Source organism: Salminus brasiliensis, chromosome 18 (assembly GCF_030463535.1).
Source record: "Salminus brasiliensis chromosome 18, fSalBra1.hap2, whole genome shotgun sequence".
NCBI lineage: Eukaryota > Metazoa > Chordata > Actinopteri > Characiformes > Bryconidae > Salminus > Salminus brasiliensis.
This window is the reverse complement of record NC_132895.1, coordinates 4,389,316-4,413,677: the sequence shown is the minus strand read 5'-3', so window position 1 is coordinate 4,413,677 and position 24,362 is coordinate 4,389,316. Positions and strand designations below refer to the sequence as shown.

The window sequence follows — 24,362 nt, the reverse complement described above, 5'->3', positions numbered from 1 at the left end:
CTCCACAGCGTGGAGGATGTGTTCAACTCCATCAGCAGCAGCAGCAGCAGCAGCTCACCTGATCTACCATCATTAAGCCCTGATTTACCACCAAACCAGGTGTTGATCTGAGGAGAACTCTAAATAATACTAGACTCCATGAGAGAGGAGAACTTTGTGTTCTAATGATGAACACAGTGATGGAGAACCACCTCCACCACTTTCTGAAGGAGTGTTATTATTATTAGTGTTTATTCTAATATCAGAGTTTTACACAGTACTGTGAGCACACTGTCTGATCATATCAGAATATTATGACCACCTCAGCCCAGGACGTCACAGATGCCATATAACGGGGTTTGCTGCACGTATAAATAAGCGAGCACACCAGTCAGCTGTGGCAGAGTGCACAGTGATAGTCATGGGTAACGGATGCAGTTTGACTAATGTCCGAAAGGGCATGATAATAGGGTACCGGGTGGAGGGTGGGAGCATCTCGGAAACACTCAGTTCATTTGTAGAGGCGCTGTAGTGAAGGTGTAGCGTCTCCCAACGACATAACAGTGATGCCCCACTGGCCATTGATGCCAAAGGGGAATGACGACTCTCTATGACTAACCTCTATAACGAACCCCTTCCATCACCCTAATACAGTCTATACCACAACATATAGCTAGTGTCATCTGAGCCAAGGCTGGTTCTCACTATTAGGTAGATGGTCATAATATTTTGATATGACCGTGTGGGTTTGTGGGTGTTGGCTGCTGGGCTACAGTTCAAAATAAAGACTCAAAATGCTGATATTTGTGCCGTGTGATTTTATTATATGAAATATTTCACATAGTTTGAATTAGGGCCTCGGGACAGACAGAGCAGGCCTTGCTAAATCAATATGACGTCTAACATTATCAACATAAAAAGTGGCACAAGGATTTAGTCCCTAAAGTTCGCCAAATAATACGACTTTATTGCATTCTAGACGACTACCTGCTGATATAGAGAACACAAGCGAATGCTGATGACATATAAACAGTATTATACACTTCATTAAAACAGCAGAGCATTACGGTACAGCATCTGCGTTGGGCATATGTTCCGGGCTGTGGTCAAGGAGGAATGAGACGAAACACATCCTGGAAGAAGGCAGCTGACTTTCCTTTACGACACCTTTACGACTTCTTGTATTCGATTCGCTCCACTTTGACATCGTCGCCGATGAGCTGGTAAACATATGTGACGACTGTGGATGCTTGGATGTCCATCAAAACGAAGGATGGGATGATGTTGCTGTGAGGAGAGAGGAACCATTAAAATCATCTGCTCAGTTCTACCTCAGGTTCCCCTACTGACTTGGCTTTAAAGAAGCTACACTGCAAAGCACAACCACAAAACTGACTGATCAGACTAAATAAACTAATGTAGGACTTCAGTTTAAGATTCCAAGTTGTGAATAACCTTTAACCAACAGCTACAAGAAAAAAAACAGTGCAGGCTAGAAAAAGTAAGTGAAAAGTGGAAATACCTGGATTTGCTGTATTGATTACAAATTAAATGCTGTCTGATCTTTATCTAAGTCACTAATGTAGACAAATACAATCTAACTAAACAATTTAAACACAAACTGTTGTATTGCTCATATCTGAGCACACTGAGTCAACATCTGCAGTGCAGGCTAGAAAAAGTAAGTGAACCCATTTACATTTATATTTACATTTAAGGCATTTAGCAGACACCCTTATCTAGAGCGACTTACAAAAGTGCAAAAATGTGGAAATACCTGGATTTGCTGTATTGATTACAAATTAAATGCTGTCTGATCTTTATCCAAGTCACAAATGTAGACAAATACAACTAAGTCTAACTAAACTACTTAAACATAAACTGTTGTATTGCTCAGATTATGTCTGAGCACACTGAGTCAACATCTGCAGTGCAGGCTAGAAAAAGTAAGTGAATACTTTGGAATGACCTGGATTTGCTGTATTAATTACTAATAAAATGCTCTCTGATCTTTATCTAAATCACAAACATAGATAAACAGAATCTAACTAAAGTAATAACACAATAACTGTTGTACTGTTCATATCTGAGCACAATGAGTCAACATCTGCAGTGCAGGCTAGAAAAAGTAAGTGAACCCATTTACATTTATATTTACATTTAAGGCATTTAGCAGACGCCCTTATCCAGAGCGACTTACAAAAGTGCAAAAATGTGGAAATACCTGGATTTGCTGTATTGATTACAAATTAAATGCTGTCTGATCTTTATCCAAGTCACTAATGTAGACAAATACAATCTAACGAAACTATTTAAACATAAACTGTTGTATTGCTCATGTTTGAGCACATTGAGTCAACATCTGTAGTGCAGGCTAGAAAAAGTAAGTGAATCCTTTGGAATGACCTGGATTTCTGCACTGACTGCTAATAGAAATGTGGTCGGATCATTATCTAAGTCACAGTTATGGACAAACACAATCTAAAACTAAACTAATAACACACAAGCCGTTGTACTGTTCATGTCTGAGCACACTCAGTCAATACCCACAGTGCAGGCTAGAAAAAGTAAGTGAATCCTTTGGAAATACCAAATTTGGATTTGCTGTATTGATTACAATATGGTCTGATCACTATCCAAGTCACGAATATAGAGTGAACCCTATAGTGAACCCTTTGAAATTACTTGGATTTCTGCATGAATTACTGAGGTTAATAGTCATAACTGAAGACAAACATAATCTAACCAAACTAATAACACACTCCGAGCACAGCGAGTAAACATCTGCAGTGCAGGCTAGAAAAAGTAAGTGAACCCTTTGGAATAACCTGGATTTCTGCACTGATTGCTAATATCAGTAACAAATATAGACAAACACAATCTAACTAAACTGCTTAAACATAAACTGTTGTAATGCTCATGTTTTCTATCGAACACACTGAGCAGTGATCGCAAGCCATCCCAGAAATACTGACAAACGACAAAACATTTGCTGTAAGGAATGGTCCAAAATTCCCTTCCATCATTGTGCAAATCTCATTAGGTAACGTTTGGCAGGGGTGACTGCTGTTAAAGGGGGGTCTACAGGTTTACGGTTTAGTCTTTCTGCAATTAAACCATGCAAGAAATGACATAGTATATAAAAGTGTGTGGACACTTCTAATTGGTGAACTTAGCTGCTTCAAAGGTTCACTTACTTTTTCTAGCCTGCAATGTGGATGTTTCCTCAAAGTGCTCAATAACTGTTTGTTAGTTTATCATTGGTTTAGTCTGATTGTGTTCGTCTGTAGTTGTGACTTAGATAACGATCAGACCGCGTATTAGTAATCCCTGCAGAAATCCAGGAACTTCCAACTCCATATTTCAGATGACGTGAAGGAGTGAATGTCAGTGCTGTACCTCTCCAGTGCATTATAGGCTCCCGTGGCTGAGCCGGGGTTGATGTAGAATTTGTTCTCGTTCTCAAAAGCCTCAAACTTGTGTGTGTGGCCGGAGATGAGGATGTCCACATCCAGTTGCCTCTGTAGCAGAGCGAGGCTAGCCATGTCCCCCCATGGGATGACCTGGTGCCCGTGGATCAGCCCAATCTTAAACTGTCCCACAGTCACAACCTTCTGCTCTGGGTAGTTCAGGTTCTGTGGTTCCCAGACCAGAGAGAAAGAGACCAGATAGAGAGAGACCAGAGAGAGAGAGAGAGAGACCAGAGAGAGAGACCAGAGAGAGAGAGACCAGAGAGAGAGAGAGACCAGAGAAAGAAAGAGACCAGATAGAGAGAGACCAGAGAGAGAGAGAGACCAGAGAGAGAGAGAGACCAGAGAAAGAAAGAGACCAGAGAGAGAGACCAGAGAGAAAGAGACCAGAGAGAGACCAAAGAGAGACCAGAGAAAGAACAGAGAGAGACCAGAGAAAGAACAGAGAGACCAGAGAGAGAGAGACCAGAGAGAGAGAGACCAGAGAGAGAGACCAGAGAGAGAGAGAGACCAGAGAGAGAGACCAGAGAGAGAGACCAGAGAGAGAGAGACCAGAGAGAGAGAGAGACCAGAGAGAGAGAGACCAGAGAAAGAAAGAGACCAGAGAGAGAGACCAGAGAGAGACCAGAGAGAGAGAGAGAGAGACCAGAGAAAGAAAGAGACCAGAGAGAGAGAGACCAGAGAGAAAGAGACCAGAGAGAAAGAGACCAGAGAGAAAGAGACCAGAGAGAAAGAGACCAGAGAGAGACCAAAGAGAGAGAGAGAGAGAAACCAAAGAGAGAGAGACCAGAGAGAAACCAGAGAGAGAGAGGCCAGAGAGAGAGAACAGAGAGAGAGACCAGAAAGAGAGAGAGACCAAAGAGAGAGAGACCAGCGATAAAGAGACCAGAGAGAGAGAGAGACCAGAGAGAGAGAGAGAGAGAGAGAGAGAGAGACCAGAGAGAAAGAGAGAGAGAGAGAGAGAGAGAGAGAGAGAGAGAGAGAGAGAGAGACCAGAGAGAAAGAGAGAGAGGTAGGAGCATTAGGCATTAAGCTTAAGGACCAATTCCAGACTGAGGGTATTTAAGCGTTAACTAAACTGACTCCTTTAGCTAAGCAAGTTTGCATTGGTCATTACTGATCTAGGTCATTACTGATCAACACACCTTAGGATGCAACAAGCTGGAGAATTTGAGGGGTTTCTAAGTTACACCCGTTCTCCTGTGGTGTAGATTCTATAAAGAATATATATTATACCAACCTCATCAAAGTCGCCTCGGACGATGTGCACGTCTCCAGCCAGCGTTTTCAGGTAGTCATAGCTCTCCTTTGTACAGAGGTTGCCAGTGCAGAGGATGTGCTGAATCTTGCCAGGCACAAGCAGCTTCTTGAACTTGGCCGGCAGGGTGTTGCATCGGTGTGGAATGTGCAGGTCACCTAATACAAGGACCAACTGCAGATATACGAGGAAGTGGGAGTTAGAGTAGTCTTCTTAATCCCTTATCTCACAGGAGATCAGACTTAAGATCACATGTTTGGATTTATTTATGTAACTTAGTTACTTTTGCTGTAATAATAATAATAATAATAATAATTATTATTATTATATTACACCAATAATGTTGACATTTCTATATTATAGGTTATTAAAAAAGCTGCTAGTTGACTAAAAAGTATAATAGCATGCACAACATGAACCTTGCTTCCATCCAAAGGATTTTATTTTGATTTAATAATTAAAATTGGTTGTTGATGTGGGCTACAGAAAAGAGGAATTATAGGTTATGATTAATGAAAGTTGGCAAAAATTTCAGGCTGTTCAAGAAATCCCAAATATTATCTACGTCTCGTTCCACTTTCTTTCAATAAAATGAAAATGAGCAAAAAAAAAAAAAAAAAAAAGTTTAATTCATTTTAATTAATTACTTTATTATTTTTAATTGAATCAAACTCATTTAAATTCATTTAAATTCAAAGCCTCCAAAGCAGAGTTTGTTTAAAAATTAGCTAATTTTTAAAATTATCATTAATTTCTATGAAAAAACGATAAAGTTTGCAATTGTAAACAGGCCCGGGGGTCCTTCAGGCATGTTTCTGTACTAGCCTACGGTCGCTAGCAACACCACGCTAAGAGTTTGAGTGGTTTGTGACGTGCGTAAATTACGCAGCGCTAAATTGTGTTCTGCACTTTTTTGTTGCGTAACGGTATTACGGTATACCGTCAATTTTTAACAGTATACCGAATGAACGCAAACTTTCTGAAACCCCTGTTGTAAAATTCTTTGGATGGAAATGTAGCCAGTGTTTAATTCATTTTCATTAATTAATTAAATTTGAGATTTTAAAAAATTGTATTCAATTAAATCAATTGAATTTTACTATTAATTAAATTAATTAAAGTTAATTATTAAATCCATCATTTTTAATGTTTCTCAAATTACTGATACATGAGTTTTAGGACTGAAACAGCCTACAGTATAAACGTGAGCTCTCACACCTCAGTTCACCCAAACACAAGCATGAATTAATATGATCAAACACACAAATCTAAAGCTACAGGTACACTATATGGCCAAAAGTGTGTGGACACCTGCACATTCAATGTGTCTTCCAAAATCAAGGGTTATTATTAGAGAGAGTGTGCCTCCCACCCCCTTCTGGGTAGACTTTACACTAGATGTTGGAAGTGTTTTGCTGTGAGGACTTGATGGCGTACAGCCCCACAAAAGCATCAGTACTGGATGGAGCTCCATCACTCTGGTGAACACAATAGCCCTTTAGGCCACACATTTTTTTTTAAATGGTGGCTATACAAGCTGTGTGGACACCTGTGTAAGCAATGGGTGCAGCTAAAAGTAGCTGAAGTAACAAATTAGAAGAAAGGAGAAGGGATGTCCACAAACTTTTGGACACATAGTGTACGGGACGTATCACGTCTTGATAACGTACGGCTTCAGTAAAGAAAGACTAGCCCTTCCTCAGTTAATTAGGCTTTTACCTTCAGCCAATCATTAGTCCTACCAACTGAGTGTCGGTGTGCGACAAGGGCGAGAGGAATTTACCAAGCGCGTCCCAGGACATCTTTACATGCGTTTCCTACACAAGCAGCACTCACACTAGATCCAATAGCCCAGACAGAGGGTTACTATGAGAGCCGTCCCGTTAGTCTGCGATAGAAGCCTCCGTAAAGCAGTGTGGAGGGAGTGGAGGGGAACTTACTCTGTGACCCGCCTGAATACAACCCAGTTGATTGGAGACAGGATGGGAGACAGGATGGGGTGCAGTGGGTGAGCAGGAGGAGGAGGAGGAGGAGTGGTGGGGGAGGGAGATTGAGAGATCAAAATGATGCATAATCACAAATAAAGGAAAACAATACAAGATGATGTGAGACAGAAAAGGAAACTGAAATATTTAGTGGACAAAATGAACATTAAATAAACCATTCAAACACAAACCCAATGTTAGGTGATGGTGGTTAATGAAAGGTTAGCAGCATGTGGTTAGTGTGAAGCCCCAGTGCTTAGAGCTGATTCTTCGCTTATGTAGGGAGAGCAAAAAAAATACATTACCCAAGTAACCCAAGTTATTAGTGATTAGCCATGTAGCCCAATATACCCAACAGACACTGTGCCATATAACCTTATATCCCAAGATTCCAATGTGCCATTTCCCTATACATCTCAGTGCTACTGCCATATAGCCCTGTATACTTAACTTATACTGTCCCATATCTCTATATACCCTACAGACAATGTGTCATATCCTTATATAACCAAAAGACACTGTTCCATATCCTTATATACCCAACTGAAACTGTAGCATATCCCTCTATATCCAATAGATTCTGTAGTATTTCCCTTATATACCCAATATATACTGTACCATTCCTTATAGACCCAATATATACTGTACCATTCCTTATAGACCCAATATATACTGTATCATTCCTTATAGACCCAATATATACTGTACCATATCCCTATATAGCCATCAGATGTTATATTTCCCTGTATACCCAACAGATACTGTACCATATCCCTATATACCCAAGAGATAGTGTACCATACATCTCTATATACCCAAGAGATACTGTACCATACATCCCTATATACCCAAGAGATAGTGTACCATACATCCCTATATACCCAACAGATACTGTACCATACCCTATATACCCAACAGACGCTGTACCATATCCTATATACCCAAGAGATACTGTACCATACATCCCTATATACCCAACAGATACTGAACCATATCCCTATATACCCAACAGACACTGTACCATATATCCCTATATACCCAACAGATACTGTACCATATATCCCTATATACCCAACAGATACTGTACCATATATCCCTATATACCCAACAGACACTGTACCATATATCCCTATACACCCAACAGACACTGTACCATATATCCCTATACACCCAACAGACGCTGTACCAGATCCTATATACCCTTCAGATACTGTACCATATCCCTATACACCCAACAGATACTGAACCATACATCCCTATATACCCAACAGATACTGAACCATACATCCCTATATACCCAACAGATACTGAACCATACATCCCTATATACCCAACAGATACTGAACCATATCCCTATATACCCAACAGATACTGTACCATATATCCCTATACACCCAACAGACACTGTACCATATATCCCTATACACCCAACAGATACTGTACCATATATCCCTATACACCCAACAGATACTGAACCATACATCCCTATATACCCAACAGATACTGAACCATACATCCCTATATACCCAACAGATACTGAACCATACATCCCTATATACCCAACAGATATTGAACCATACATCCCTATACACCCAACAGATACTGTACCATATATCCCTATACACCCAACAGATACTGAACCATACATCCCTATATACCCAACAGATATTGAACCATACATCCCTATATACCCAACAGATACTGTACCATATATCCCTATACACCTGATCACAAAGCAAGGTGCTATTACCACCAAAAGTAGGGATCATCCAGCTGTAACATGATGTAAACATCATCGCTCAACCCCAAATCACGGGCTTATTAGTTATCATGGGATCTAATATGACTAGTATAGGTGGCAGATCAATAAAACTTATTAATAAAATGATATAACTGAAATAAGTGGGCAGCATGTAAACAGCGCAGCTAGCTGACGTTAGCTTGCAAAGTTCGCCTGTTGGGAGCTACTTCTCAGCCATGCCAGCCTCCAAAACCACGGATTTAACAAACTCACACTCGCTATAAAACCTGCATGGCTTTAATAAGTTTATGATGTTTCTTATTTCGTCTTTATTCTCTGATTTCCCCCCTAAGTGCATTCATTCGCTAGCTAAGCTAGCTAGCACTGCGGTAGCTGGCTGGCAAGTGTCATGTGACTGATATGGACAGAGCAACCGGGCTAACGTTAGCTAGCTAGCTGTCTAACTAACAGACCGGTCTAACTACCACTCACTAAATGCACAGGATCAGGATTATGGATTATATTTTATAATAAAGCATAAATAATCCAAACAAGCTGCTGTTGACTGCTCTCTTCTGCAGGGCTGTACCAGTGACTGCCATAAACAGCTAGTCAGGGGCCAGATAATTACCAGTCTACTTTATAAATAACAGATCTGCCCTATTATTATAAATAAATGTATAAAAATAAACAGCAAAATTTTATTATACCATTTTTCCTCAAGCTGGATGTTTCCAGTGGAGCTCTGAAGAGTGAACCTGGGTGGAGGCGTGTTACGCTGGCGGACATCTGCACAGCAGTGGAGACATTTCCAAAATAAAAGTCGGGAAATCTAAACTATTCACGGCTCGTACGGCTCCCACAAAAACATTAACAAACATTACTGTTAGTTTCGGGATGGCTAATATTTATATTATATTTTTAATTTTTTATTGTTGTCTTCAGCGGAAAAAATAGATACTTATAATCATAATTTATTGACAAATTTCCTGACCGGAAATGAGCTTTATTTTGTAATGCTTGCTTCTTCGCTCGGTATTTTCAATGGACCGAAATATCTGTCCTACCTGGTTTTACTCAAGTTTAATGTGTTAATCTGAAGTTGTATATTTATTTAGTTAAGTTATGGTTGAGTGTATTTTTGTACTTTTCTAACCAGCGCTAAGCGCACAGTAATGCTCAGTAATGGATGTGACCGCAGACAGACCCGCTGCCCCCAGCACGGTGACTCTGGCTTTACCAGGGACCAGACTGGTGTGTGTTGAATATCCAGGCTTCGTCAAGAATGTGGACAAAATGCTGGACAGCGTTGGAGGAGAGCAAGGACTGTCCAAGGTGAATAAATTGTTGAATTTTTTTTAGATTGAGCTGATTAATTTGTTTTTTGATTTTCAGCTAAATATGACATATTTCTGCTTTATTTAGTGGGTTTGGTGTTAAATAGATACAGAATTAGAAATCTTACAGTTTTATTTACTCTCCCAAACCACAGGTAAACCCACACGTGCCTTGTGAGTTTTGTGTGTTATGTTGATGATGGTAAAACAGTGACAAACTGGAAAAAAAAGTTTTCTTTGGGGACTATTTTGCCTTATAATGCCTAATAACCATTGAAACCCTATGTACCCAGCAGATGCTGTACCATTTCCTTATAGACCCAATATATACTATACCATATCCCTATATACCCAACATACGCTGTACTATCTCCCTATATACCCAGCAGATACTGTACCATACATCCCTATATACCCAACAGATACTGTACCATACATCACCATATACCCAACAGACGCTGTACCATATCCTATATACCCAACAGACGCTGTACCATAGCCCTATATACCCAACATACGCTGTACTATCTCCCTATATACCCAACATATACTGTACCATATCCTTATATACCCAACAGACATTGTACCACATCTCTATATACCCAACAGATACTGTACCATATCCCTATATTTCCAACAGATACTGTACCATGTCTTATATACCCACCAGACACTGTACTATCTCCCTATATACCCAACAGATACTGTACCATGTCTTATATACCCACCAGACGCTGTACTATCTCCCTATATACCCAACAGATACTGAACCATGTCTTATATACCCACCAGACGCTGTACTATCTCCCTATATACCCAACAGATACTGAACCATACATCCCTATATACCCAACAGACGCTGTACCATATCCCTATATTTCCAACAGACGCTGTACCATATCCCTATATTTCCAACAGACGCTGTACCATATCCCTATATTTCCAACAGACGCTGTACCATATCTTATATACCCAACAGACACTGTCCCATACATCCTTATATACCCAACAGACATTGTACCACATCCCTATATACCCAACAGACACTGTACCACATCCCTATATACCCAACAGACGCTGTACCATATCCCTAAAAATCCAATAGACACTGTACAATATCCCTATATACCCAACAGATACTGTACCATATCCCTATATACCCAACAGATACTGTACCATATCCCTATATACCCAACAGACAGTGTACTATCTCCCTATATACCCAACAGACACTTTACCACATCCCTATATACCCAACAGATACTGCACCATATCCTTATATACCCAACAGACGCTGTACCATATCCTGCTATACCGTCTTTATGGAACCCTTTTATTGAATGTTTTGACAGACATATGCAGATTCGTCCAAACGACTTGAGCTGCGATACCGGCCCAAGGATCCGTACTGTCATCCAGTGTGTGGAAACCGTTTTTCCTCCACCAACCTGCTGATCAGAGTGCATCGCCGGAGACGCAAAGGGAGCGATGAGGATGTTCAGATGAGCATTGAGATCCTGGGTCTCATAGAGACGACTTACAAATTTCAAGGTGAACTGCTTGATGCGCTCGTCTGCATGTTGCATCTTCTCTTAAAGTGATAACTCACTGCAGTTATTTAATACATATCTTAAAGTTAGGAAACTCTCTATTCCCTATCATTTCTTTAGAATTCTCTGAAGAACAAAATATTATTCATGGTGTACCACAGGGGTCTGTTGAAGGCCCACTTCTATTGTTATTCTAAATGCTACCATTGGTTATGGAAAATCCTCAATGAATACCCTGTAAGTCTGAATGTTTGTGGACACCTATTCAAGTGAGTGCATTCCGCTACGGGGCAGTGGTGGCTCAGCGGTTAGAGCTCCGGGCTGTCGATAACAGGGTTGTGGGTTCGATTCCCGGGCTCGGCAAGCTGCCACTGTTGGGCCCTTGAGCAAGGCCCTTTACCCTCTCTGCTCCCCGGGCGCTGGAGTTGGCTGCCCACCGCTCTGGGTGTGTGTGTGTACTCACTGCCCCTAACACATGTGTGTGTGTGAGTGTGTGTTCACTACCAGATGGGTTAAATGCGGAGGACACATTTCGCTGTACACTGTACAGTGACAAATACGTGCACCTTTACCTTTACCTTTACTTTAAGTTTTCTGCTGACACAGAAACATGGGAATTGTGGATGAGGTGGGGTGATGATCATCCGACAACCTAGTAGAAAGCCTTCTTTCCTGGACAGTAGAGACTGTTACTCCAACAAAAGCCCTTGATTCCCTTGATTTAGGAAGAAGCAGTGAATTCACTGGTGTCTCAATACTTTTGTCCATATAGTGTATGTAGCTGAACAGCCAACACGTGTGTCGTTGAAGCTACTAGACCACTAGAAGTTTATATTTAGTGTAAAAAACAATATGTAAATTTAATTTATTATTTTTTTGTTGTTGCTTATTCAGGAATGGCAGACTTCCAATACCTCGCTGCACACAACGAGCCCAGTGGCTCCCAGGTGTCTCTCTATGACAAGATCATTTTGCGCAAACCTGAGAAGAAGGAGTTCTTCGACCATCCAGTCCCACTTTTTCTACCGCCGCCCATCTTCTCTCGTCTGGACAATCCTGTGGATTACTTCTACAGGCCGGATGTAGCGCACAGGTCAGCAGACTATGATCTCAGATCAATGACTGGGGCACTCGACTACAACATTTATGCGATTTGCTCAGTTTTTATACAATATTAATCTAATTATATTCTACATATTAATGTTCTGCTCTGCTCTACTGTCTCAAACTGTCATTAACAGAGAGGGAAACCTAACGTCTTTACTTTCAAACGAGAACCTGATTGGTCCGAACCGCGCCCGGAGGCCTCACAATGCCATTTTCGTTGGCTTTGACGACACAAGTGTGCCATCGGAGCCTCTGGAGGCCGCTAAAGTCAACTGGAATAAGAACTCTATCCACCACAGTGATGTGAAGGCAGAAGAGGAAGTGAGAAAGGTTGGTCATCCTGGACATTAATCAGAACTGTATGAAAGGGCACAATACTGGACGTGTGTCGTTTTTGTGTAATACAAATATGTAAGTATTCTCATGTAATCAATAGATCTACACACATCTTTCTCTGTATTTGTAGATTGTAACTCATATAAACCCATATTTTGGGTTTAAAATAGGGAAATTCCAACGACTTTTTCACATTTCTGCTTTATTTAGGGGGTTTGGTGTTTAATAATAGATAAGTAATAGATACAGAATTACAAATCCTGTCATTTTATTTACTCTCCCAAACCACAGGTAAACCCACACGTGCCTTGTGAGTTTTGTATGTTATGTTGATGATGGTAAAACAGTGACAAACTGGAAGTCTTTGGGGACTGTTTTCCTTATAATGCCTAATAACCATTGAACCTTGGCCACTGTGCCATATAAGCCTATATATATTCCTTTATACCCAACCGATATTGGACTCTATGCTTATGGATACAATAAGTCAATGAGCCAATCAGTGCTGTACCATATGCCTATATACCCAAGTGAGACTGTACCATATCCCTATATACCCAACAGATTGTAATATATATATATTATATATATCTCATATAAACCCATAATTTGGGTTTAAAATAGTATCTCAAATCAATATGTTATTATTTAACTATAAATTTTGTGAGTGTGAAGCCCCTTGTTGGACTGATTACCAAAATGCATGTCTGTCTAAATCCATGAGATGGCACTGTAGCTTTCTGGAGAAGCTGAGGTTTGGATCCATGAGTCATTATTATGCACAGTGTCTTCCAAATCTCTCAAGCGTCCAGTTTTATTTTTATTTGTTTTCCACAATTAGGCATTTTTATATATTTATAAATATATATATATATATATATATATATATATATATATATATATATATATATATATATATATATATATATATAAATAAGGATTACATATTTCTATTCTGTATATAGACGTCCGGTAGACAGACACCAGCTGTAGTTTGACCGTCAGGGTCTCCTACTACCTACCCAGACCCAGCTGCTGACCCTACAGCTACTGCTACCAGCCTGGGTCTGGTTGCCCACCCTCCATTACTGACTTCATTTGAGTTTACATGGACTGTAACTATTAATCTTTTAATTTCTGCCATTATTATTTTATTTTTAGTTATTTAATTAATTATATATCTAGCTATTTTCTTTCTTTCTTTATACATACATACGTATATACCTGCCCTTAACCACCATCATTACTCTTATTATTCGTACCATCACTACTATGAATAGTACACCTGAGCATAACAACTTTTTATTAATAATTTATCAATATTTCTGACCAGAGGAGAACAGGTCCCCCCCTTGTGAGTCTTGGTTCCTCCCAAGGTTCCTTCCTCCAGCTCTTCCAGTTTTTTCTCTTTTTCTCTGTCACCTTTGGCTTGCTCACCATGGAGGGACTTGTTTCACCGATCTTATGTCCTAATACTGGATCCCTGTGATTGAATTTGACATTTATATATTCATATTTAATATTTATTTATTACATTCATAGAAGTTAGAGTTTCGTTATTCAGAATACTATGGATCCCCCAGAGTGTCCAACGTTAGTATGCACTTCTTTATTGCGATTTGTTTTATTGGGGTTTTATTGTGGTTTCAGTTGTTTTTAGGGAGCCATCAGTGGTTCTTCTTGGCATCTGTCCAAACAACCTCTCATCTTTAAGCATGTAAATAGATTTTTCACTGCTCCTGTTTTTATGTTCTGCCCTCAGCTGTTCGAAAGACGGCCCGTATGGTCCCGCAATGCCGTCAAAGCCAACGTCGACATTCACCCGGAGAAGCTGAAGCTGCTGCTCCCTTATCTGGCCTATTACATGGTAAGAAGAAAAGCAGCCGAATACAGCTTGTCCTGCTGCTCCTGTTCTCGGGTTCTTGCTTAGGCTAACTTACTTTATTACCAGGAGAAACACAGTGGCTAGCCACTGCAGGCCTTAAGTTTGTGGACACCTGCTCATCTGAAGTGGTTCACCTATGGCATAACTCGAATAACCATTTTAAGCAGACTGTAGAGTAGTCCATTCAGTAATTAGGTGGGATGTCTGGATACTTTTGGACATGCAGTGTGTGTGTGTGTGTGTGTGTGTGTGTGCATCAGGTAACCGGGCCCTGGAGAAGTTTGTGGGTAAGGTTTGGATATGATCCCCGTAAGAACCCAGAGGCTAAAATCTACCAGGTTCTGGACTTCAGGATCCGCTGTGGTATGAAGCACGGTGAGTGTGGCCTGACTGGTACCAGTACCTCAGTACCTCCTTAGTTTTTCTCCATGAGGACGAAAGACCTCCAGGCACCTCCAGTATTATTTATGATAGTTAGTACTGTTTTAAAGCATTTTATTAATATTTATTTGATTAAATGTTGAATTATTTAAAACCATTTATCTTGATAATAAGTGTATTATGATGTTGTCGTATCGTTATTATAATTACAAATAAAAAAGAAAGTTAAAAATTTAAAAAAAATATCGTTGAAAAGAGAAGGGGCAGAGATTCACAAACTAAAGTCATTTTTGTTAGATTTTTTTAACTTCGAGATCATAGAAATGCTAAAAGAATAAGAAAATAATTTACTTTTTTTTTTTTTTTAGGAATTTTCATAAATGTTCTGTTAATAATGAATCATAATTATTAACAATGTTAATAATAAATTCTGTTAATAATATAAGGTAAAGGTAAAGGTGCACGTATTTGTACAGCGAAATGTGTCCTCCGCATTTAACCCATCTGGTAGTGAACACACTCACACACACACACATGTTTTAGGGGCAGTGAGTACACACACACACCCAGAGCGGTGGGCAGCCAATTTTTTTTTTTTTTTTTTTTTTTTTTGGCAGTGTCCTGGAATCTTTTCTTATTGGGTAAAAAGTGGTATATGAGAATAAATCCATAATCATCTTAGATTTTAATATCATTGTTATTAATTTGGGAAGTGTACTGACTGGATTGAAAAACAAGATATTTGTTACAAATTTGTTACAAAAATTATTATTTGTCACAAATATTAAAAACATTAACTAGGAAATTGGTTGAGCAAAGAACCCCCAACAGATCCGAAATGGGTAGATCAGGAAATTAATATTACGGAATGAATGACTTCCACTCAGACAGGCTGTGGAAAGGTGTGAAAAATACTGGAAATACTGGAGTCCGAAATGATTCTTCCTTTTACAACACGCTTTGCTTGGCCTGAGAACTTTTGTTTTTTCCCCATATTTCAAGACCATCAGAATCAGACTTTAGACATAGGAGGGTTTCACCTCCTTAAAACATCTTTGCCTTGGAAAAATGTGAGTTATGGATTATGAAGACCATGTAACTCAACTGCTTTTCATATATGTACCCTTTATGATGTCAGGCATTTTGCTTTCCCTAAGATAAACCCAGCCTGTAGCCTTTTAGATCTGTCTGTTTTGTCCCGGTGTTAACAATCAATAAAAACCAAAATAAATAAATAAATAAATTAATTAATTAAAGAAAAATGAAAATATTTCGTGATGGCCTCACACTGGTCTTATCCTGCAGTTTAGAAGCCCAGCCTCTAACATGGTTCAATTACAGAATTAATTAAAAGTACTGTTAATTTCGAAGGAAATGACGGCTTTCCGACGTCATGCCACAGGTCTTGTAATGAAAAAATGAAAAAATTAACTTATTTATTAATTAAATTCCTTTAGAAATTACGGGTCTTTTCATTTCGTTGAAAATGAGACATCACCCCAGATATGTATGTGGTCAGTTACCTCTCTGTCCCGCCACTGAAAACCTCCCTCCCTCCTTAATGAAGGCCGAGTTGGATTGATGTAAAAGTGGCATGAATTTGGAGCTGCGTTGCTGTGTATCGGGTATACATCGGATTTCAACACGAAAGCGGCCCAAAGCTGAAATTGTCACTTTCTGTGTTGCATGTTGAGAGAGACTGGATTTGGGCCATTTTTATCTGCTGTGTAAACGTAGCCCAAGAGTGTCTTTAAGACTTTCTTAAGAGAATTATTTGTATTTATCTTTTGGGCAAAGCTTTTGTGAATCCAGCCTCAGGTGTCTGTAAACTTTTGGACACATCTATAATCACTTCCGTATTGGTTGGTTTCCTCTCTTTTCTAGGATTTGGAGTGAATGATATGCCAGTGAAAGCTAAAAGAAGTGCCTACCACTACAGCCTTCCAACCACAGTCAACAAAGCAGGTGAGTGAACTTAGAGAAAGGCTCTCAAGCTCACATCACAACGATAACACCAGTCATATTAGTATTAGTATTTCTTTCATAAGTTTAATGATCATTAAAGAAATCACAGATGCAGACTGACCAGTTCGGGTATGTTTGGATCAGTGGAATTTATACGCCTGGAAGAGGGCGAATGAAGCATACACTGAAAAAAACACCCACACCCTGCCTAGAGTGAACCTCTGGCACTGGAAACCTGCAGCATGTGGAGGAAGGGCAAGATGGATTAGATCCAGCATTAGAAAATTCTAGGAAGCTGAACCTTGCAACAGGACAATGACCCCAAGCATATCTCAAAGTCCACCAAGGCTTGGTTTCAGAAGAAGTCCTGGAAGATTCTGTAGTGGCCGCCACAGTCGTCTGACTTGAACCGCATAGAGAGGATCTGTGGTGGGATGTGAAGAAAGTGGTTGCAGCAGCAGTGAGCTGGAGGCCACTGGGCTAAGGAATGGGCTAAGATTCCTCAGGAACGCTGCTGGTCATAGCAGGTCATAACAGCAGAGGGTGCTCTATTAAGTACCAAAGAGGCTTGTCATGAAGGGGTTGAAGAATTTTGAGACTGCAGTTGCCACTGAAAACACTTGTTCTAGGTCTTGTTTGATTGGTTTATTGCGAATAGCTGGACGCTTGTATGCTTGTACGCTTAGCTAATAAACCCCTAAAAGGAAGATCTCTTGACTTCTGAGGGTTCAGCTTTATGTTCCTGTGTGAGTTGCCTTGTCTTACCACTATTATTTTGGCAAGGTGTTTATTATAAATATAAAGAAACCAACAGAACCTTGGTAATTCTGACTGATTTCTGATTGCATAATTAGGTCCCCAAGCAGCTAGCCTGAAGGAAATCACCCAAGATGGTGCTTCATCCTCGGGCTTCAAAGCTGCATCGTCCAAATACATGCTGAAGGTAAGTACCTGCAGATTTCCACTGCCTACAAACCCAACCACAAGACGAAAGAGTGCCACATTGCATTAAAAACACACCCTGGCAAATCCCATCTCGGAGCTAGTTAGTTTACGCTGTATTGACAAAAGTATTGGGACACCTGCTCACTTATTGTTTCTTCCAAATTCACGGGTAGCATTAAAGAGCTGATCCTGCTTTTGTTGGAGTAACTGTCTTTAATGTCCAGATTAGAAGACTTTCTACTAGAATTTGGAGGAGCTAATTACTCCGCTGCTCAATGCTGGGGGGCTTTATACTCCTCTAGCCCACGCCTGTGCCCGCAGGTTAATATTTGCTGTGTCAGCAATGTATATGATAATAGTCCAACTTTTATTGATGCCTTAGAATTTTACATGCTGTTTTTTGTGTGCCTCTATGATTGTTATATGCTAATCTCTGGATATAACCTCTGTTCTGATTGGCTGTCCTGTATTGTGCTGCATTGGAAAAGCGGTCCAGATTGAAACCCTCCTCAGCTTGAATGGGCTGAGCTTCACTCTTGTAGGTTGAATATAGGCTGAAGGTGGTCCAAGTTCCCACATATGGACTACACTGACTGGGCTAATGAACTGTACCTTTTAATAGAGGCCAATAGAGGATAAGTGTCCTCTATTGGGGTCATGGGCCCTTTAAGAAATGGGCAGGAAAAAAAAGATCAGTGTTTTAATGTAACCTTGTTCAATTTCCTTCTTTACAGGAGTCAGCTTACATATTCCGTGAGGGAATGTTGCCCCCCTATCGACAGATGTTTTACCAGCTGTGCGATCTGGATGTTGACAAGTAAGGGCCAGTGTTTTCTAGTATCTGCCCACAACACATGGGGCTGGGTCAGTGTGATGGTTTCTTTAAAAAGAGATCCAATCAGGGCTCCCAAGTGGTCTAGCTGTTCATCTTGTTGGTACTGATGGGCGGACATTCCCATCCTACATCCTGGTTGATCGAAGTCTTTATAGGCAAGTTTGTTCACTCGGTGGCGGTCTTTAATAACGCCACCCGGCAGTTATTTTCAGGCATACGAGACCAGGCTTCTGTCTACGTGAATGGGGAGACACCAGTGTACACAAAACTGAAGGTCACATGACCCAATTCGCAAATATATATTTGAAATAGGATAAAATAAAAGTGTTCGACTCAGAAATGCACAAAACAAGTGGATTTTTGACCTGTTCTGGCTATTGCGCTCACGCAGATCCCCACATCGAGGGGGATTCCTCTGCTCGCGGCATAACCAGCAAGCTGATTGGCTCTTTTTGTTGAAGGGTGGGACTTTATTCGTAAAAACGGACGCCATATTGACCGTTATGGGACTTCCATTTGTATATCAACCAGTGGACGGCCTTCTCATTTATAATGTCTTTGGGTCGATTTGGTAGCTAAGGGGGTAGTTACTTTTTCACAGAAGTGATCCAGGAATCAAGGAGTTCTTATTCGTTCTGCTCTTGGCGCTCTAAGTGCAGCATAGAACCTGAGATGTTGAATAAAACTGTTCAAATTTGAACAAACACCAAAAAATAAACAATTATTTATTATTATTATTATTATTATTACTTTTAATATTATTTCTGGTGACACCTCATTTGAATAAGACATGTTAGACACTTCTTAGCACTTTATGATGTATGATGATATCCTTGAGGAACATTTGGAGGTTCTTTAGAAACTGTGGAGGAACTTCTTAAGGTGCTTTCAGGAACCTTCAAGAAACCCAGGTAGGCTTAGGTTTTTGTGTATTTAGCCTAATTTGAACTAGATTCACCTTTTATTAACCCATGCATGCAGTGAACACACACACACACACACACTAGAGAACATTGAGCACACATGCCTGGGGCAGTGGGCAGCATTAGCTGCTGTGCTTGGGGAGCAATTGGAGGTTAGGTGCCTTACTCATATATAGGGTTGTAAAGGGGTGAACATTTTCCAGTAAATGTCCTGTAAATAACCAGTAACCTTTCATGGGAGCTTTAGATGGGGAACTTTGGAACCATTTCAAAATGTAAACGGTAACATTTATTGGAATTATGAGGAAATATTGGATAATTTAAAGGAACTGTATCATACACTATCTTCAGTGTAAGGTGTAACAGTACAAATAATAAATATGATACATAGTTAGTTGCAAGCAGAACGTTATAAATAAATGCTAAATTATTTCATTAAACAATTAAATATTAACTATTCAATCAAAAAACAATCAAAAGAACACCGCTCCTCCTAGTCTCAAATAAAAAAATGCTCATTAAGCTTTTCTGATTTAGCAGATTGTGAGCAACTGTGAGATTCCAGCTTGATTTAATAGCTGCTTACATGTTATAGTGCTTTTATTATCAATAAAAATATTAAACCGCGTCAAAATATTACCTGACTTTATGAAGTGCTGTGGTCCAAATGTGTGCTTTCAGTAGTGGTGAGTGTCAGGTTTCTAGAAATCATCTGGAGATGTGATGGAGGAATGAACAGTGCATGCAGGGGTGTGGTCTCCATAGCCCTGCAGTGTCTGGGATGGGGAAGCAGCTTTACTGTTCAACTGTTTTGGTATCATATCTAATAATTTTAGCCAATATTATACACTGCTCAAAAAAATAAAGGGAACACTTAAACAACACAATATAACTCCAAGTAAATCAAACTTCTGTGAAATCAAACGGTCCACTTAGGAAGCAACACTGATTGACAATCAGTTTCACATGCTGTTTATGCAAATGGAATAGACAACAGGTGGAAATTATTGGCAATTAGCAAGACACACTCAATAAAGGAGTGGTTCTGCAGGTGGGGACCACATACCACTTCTCAGTACCTATGCTTTCTGGCTGATGTTTTGATCACTTTTGAATGTTGGTGGTACTTTCACACTCGTGGTAGCTTGAGACAGACTCTACAACCCACACAAGTGGCTCCAGTAGTGCAGCTCATCCAGGATGGCACGTCAATGCGAGCTGTGGCAAGAAGGTTTGCTGTGCCTGTCAGCGTAGTGTCCAGAGGCTGGAGGCACTACCAGGAGACATGAGGCCGTAGGAGGGCAACAACCCAGCAGCAGGACCGCTACCTCCGCCTTTGTGCAAGGAGGAACAGGAGGAGCACTGCCAGAGCCCTGCAAAATGACCTCCAGCAGGCCACAAATGTGCATGTGTCTGCGGTTTATTTTTTTGAGCAGTGTACTTATGAGAATATTTTTACCAACTATATGTAAGTTTCTCATCTTTAGCTTCAAATATTCCCATTTTATTCACATTAATTCCCAGAATTACCTGTTAATTCCTATGGTCAATTTCCTAGGGGCTAGAAACAGAGACCGTCTGGTCGCAAGCTGGCTTCACTAACATTCAGGCCGAGGCTGTCCCATAATTTTATCATTGTTTACCCCTTTATTTGGTTATTTATTTATTTCTTTTTTATATTTGCTGTGAAGAACAGTGGCAGCTTACCAGAGCGGGGTATCGAACCCACAACCCTGTGATTAATAACCCAGCCACCACTGCTGCACCACAAGTGCTCAGAGACCTCACAGTATTGAGTCTTGTGTTGGTTTTTAGAGCTGCTGGTGCTCAGCATAGGCCACTCAGTCAGCCCGACCTGCTGGAAGACTGACCGCTGGGGGTCCCCGGCTACCCCCTACCAGTCCGATTTGATTTGATTTGATTTGATTTGATTTGATTTGATTTGATTTGACGTAACTGCTTACAATGTCTCCTGTCCTTCTTTATGACTGGCAGAATCAAGAGCATCATCCATAAGAACGACGGGAAGGAGGAGCAGTGTGATGAGCGTGACGGCTGGTGTTTGGCCCGAACTGCAGACGAGCTCAGAGATATCATCTCCTCCATGATCACACAGATCGTACGAGCCAGGAAGCCCGGTATGAGCAGACACCCCCCCAACCAGGGGATCAGATCAGCAACACATATCGTACAGCAAATATCTGCCTGATTTGTTTTGGCAGGATTACAGCAATGGTTCTCACATGCTTGGTAACCCCTTGTGTTGATAAAATGTGGCGGGTCAGAAATGTGACCGGTCAGAAAGTGCTTCCACAGCAGATCCTGGGGTTTCCTTCTAAGAATCTGTCCTTACATGGAAATATAGATGGGTTTTCTTGAACCAGGTATTTTAATATATTGAATTTGGAGAAATTATATTGGTAAGAAAGTGAAGTAATTATAGGGAATAACTGTAGATATAGGAACATGCACATAAAGGCATATCCAGGTATTTACTAATTGGCCTAATATTCGATTACTCTAATTATTTATCTCTGATAATTGGGGGAATTTCTCATTATTCTTTAGTGTTAAGATTAATGCAGATTTTTAAATTAGATTTTTGAAATATGCATTTAATAATTATCATTAAATCAATAATACACAAACATTTGAAATAAAAAACACCACAAACTTACAAAAAAATATATATATATATGTATATACAGTAACTGTCAAAAAATCGACCACCGTAGTTTGGATGTCGTGGCTGTAGGTGAGTTTCAGGTAGTTCTAAGTTGTAGGACCGTGGCAGTGTGTGTGTGAGGGTGGAAATACCTCTCAAACCCTGAAGCTACAGTATACAGCTAATGTACATTAAAACATACAGCAAAACCAATTAACAGCCTTAATAGCCTAAATGGCCCTCTTTCAGTTTAACCTCCAGTCAGATCTTGTCGGTGAGCTAGTCTGAAGAACAGAGCTCGGTTCCTCCAGGGTTCTCCTGGACGCCCCCACCCAGTCCAGCCGGCACAGCGTGGAGGATGTGTTCAACTCCATCAGCAGCAGCTCACCTGATTTACCATCATTAAGCCCTGATTTACCACCAAACCAGGTGTTGATCTGAGGAGAACTCTAAATAATACTAGACTCCATGAGAGAGGAGAACTTTGGAGATGTTCTAATGAACACAGTGATGGAGAACCTCCACCTCCACTTTCTGTAGGAGTGATATTATTAGTGTTTATTTTAATATCAGTGTTTTACTGAGCTGATAAACACTTACTTCGTCCTCTAGCACCCTGTTTGTGCTTTGCTTACATCACCTTTGACTGAGTTCTGAACAACTCTGGAGATCAAAAAAACACCTGGATTCTTTCCACTGCTATTTTGAGCTTAAGGTCAAGACTTATCAGATATATTGGTTATTGCGGTCATCCTGACATTTGCTCTTATGCAAGTTATATAAGGTAAGGTATGTGAATGTGGTCAGATATACATGTGGCCAAAAAAGTATGTGGACACCTCTTCTAATTACTGGATTTTAGCCACAGTTATTTCTAACATTGCCTTAAAATCAAGCATGCAGCCATACGACCTCTATGCACAAACTTCTGCCAGTAGAATGGACCAGAAAAATAGCTCAGTGGCTTTCCAAGGATTCTGTCTTTCCGACACGTCAGTTCCTCAAATTTCTGCCCTGCTAGAGCTGCCCTGTTCAGCTGTAAGTTTGGGGAATGCAGGAGAACACTGGCCACCTGAATGCACAGTGCAGAGTGTAAACGTTGGTGGAGGAGGAATTATGGTCGGAGGCTGTCTGGAAAGAATTGAAGGAAATGTCTTTTGAGGTGGCCAGGGCTGATTGGCTAACGTCAGTACCTCACTAATGCTTTAGTGGCAGTGGAAAGCCTTTCCAGGGTCGAGACCAGCTACATATTAATACCCTAATAATAATGTTTTTTGGGAATTAAATGGTCAGCAATCAGATATAGGGGTGTGTCCACATACTTTTGTACTGTGTAGTGGATCCTAGACACCTGTAATACTGGGTACCTTTCATTAGTGACATATTAACCTGCCATTGTGGTGCTGTGGTGGTATGTAAGCCTCACATTTCCTAACTTGCACCACTGTCCCTTCTTGCAGCACTGTCTACGCCCAAGCTGAAGCCTGTCAGGGCTGGACGAAAAGTAGAGGAGAGCGACGAGGATGAAGACGATGACGAAGATGAAGAATACAAGGCCTCAGAAGGGAGTGAAAATGAAATGGAGACAGAAATGCTTGATTACATGTAATTCTAGACTGGACCATTGGACATTCAGGTGTAGGTCAATGCAAGTACGCTTCCTTTAAGCTGCATAATTTACATTTTGAAACTATATTTTGGAAAATAAATATTGTTTTGCTAAATAAAAATGCATCCGAGGACTCTTGTCTGAGAAATGAGCCATAGGGTAAACGACTTATGTCTGCTGAATGCTATTTGGCCTGGGCTGACCTGCTATTTGGGTGTGACCTGCTATTTGGCCAGCAGACCACCCTTAATATGTGGATACTGTAGGTTGAATAATTGAAACAACATATATATATACACAACACAAAATATATAAAAAAAATATATATATATTATCCCATTCATATGGGACGGTGTGTGTAAGTGTGTGTTTTGGGTGAAAACATAAGCTC

At 40.3% G+C, this 24,362-nt stretch overlaps 2 protein-coding genes across 2 annotated transcripts; one reads left to right on the top strand and one right to left on the bottom strand.

Moving 5' to 3' along the window:
* Nucleotides 1-782: 782 nt before the first annotated feature.
* On the bottom strand, nucleotides 783-9,231 carry vps29 (VPS29 retromer complex component). Its single transcript, XM_072661762.1, has 4 exons — nucleotides 9,144-9,231; nucleotides 4,690-4,881; nucleotides 3,379-3,614; nucleotides 783-1,266 (listed from the first exon to the last, which is right to left on the bottom strand). Exons 1-4 carry the CDS (start codon nucleotides 9,144-9,146, stop codon nucleotides 1,149-1,151), a joined length of 549 nt encoding a protein of 182 aa, XP_072517863.1. The 5' UTR covers nucleotides 9,147-9,231; the 3' UTR covers nucleotides 783-1,148.
* Nucleotides 9,232-9,460: 229 nt separating this feature from the next.
* gtf3c5 (general transcription factor IIIC, polypeptide 5) lies at nucleotides 9,461-24,009 on the top strand. Its single transcript, XM_072661747.1, has 11 exons — nucleotides 9,461-9,768; nucleotides 11,123-11,321; nucleotides 12,215-12,413; nucleotides 12,562-12,757; nucleotides 14,526-14,630; nucleotides 14,909-15,023; nucleotides 16,914-16,994; nucleotides 17,849-17,937; nucleotides 18,674-18,756; nucleotides 21,693-21,835; nucleotides 23,823-24,009. The coding sequence occupies exons 1-11, from the start codon at nucleotides 9,619-9,621 to the stop codon at nucleotides 23,969-23,971; spliced, it is 1,509 nt and encodes a 502-aa protein (XP_072517848.1). The 5' UTR covers nucleotides 9,461-9,618; the 3' UTR covers nucleotides 23,972-24,009.
* Nucleotides 24,010-24,362: the final 353 nt, after the last annotated feature.

Bases quoted from the DNA above. Each gene is read 5' to 3' on its own strand.
- vps29 (XM_072661762.1), bottom strand. The intron at 3,615-4,689 runs GTTGGTATAATA...TGGGAACCACAG, and splicing joins TCCGAGGCGACTTTGATGAG to AACCTGAACTACCCAGAGCA. The intron at 1,267-3,378 runs GTACAGCACTGA...CTCTCCTCACAG, and splicing joins GCCTATAATGCACTGGAGAG to CAACATCATCCCATCCTTCG.
- gtf3c5 (XM_072661747.1), top strand. From the start codon at position 9,619: ATGGATGTGACCGCAGACAGACCCGCTGCCCCCAGCACGGTGACTCTG. The intron at 12,414-12,561 runs GTCAGCAGACTA...TGTCATTAACAG, and splicing joins AGGCCGGATGTAGCGCACAG to AGAGGGAAACCTAACGTCTT. The intron at 17,938-18,673 runs GTAAGTACCTGC...CCTTCTTTACAG, and splicing joins CGTCCAAATACATGCTGAAG to GAGTCAGCTTACATATTCCG.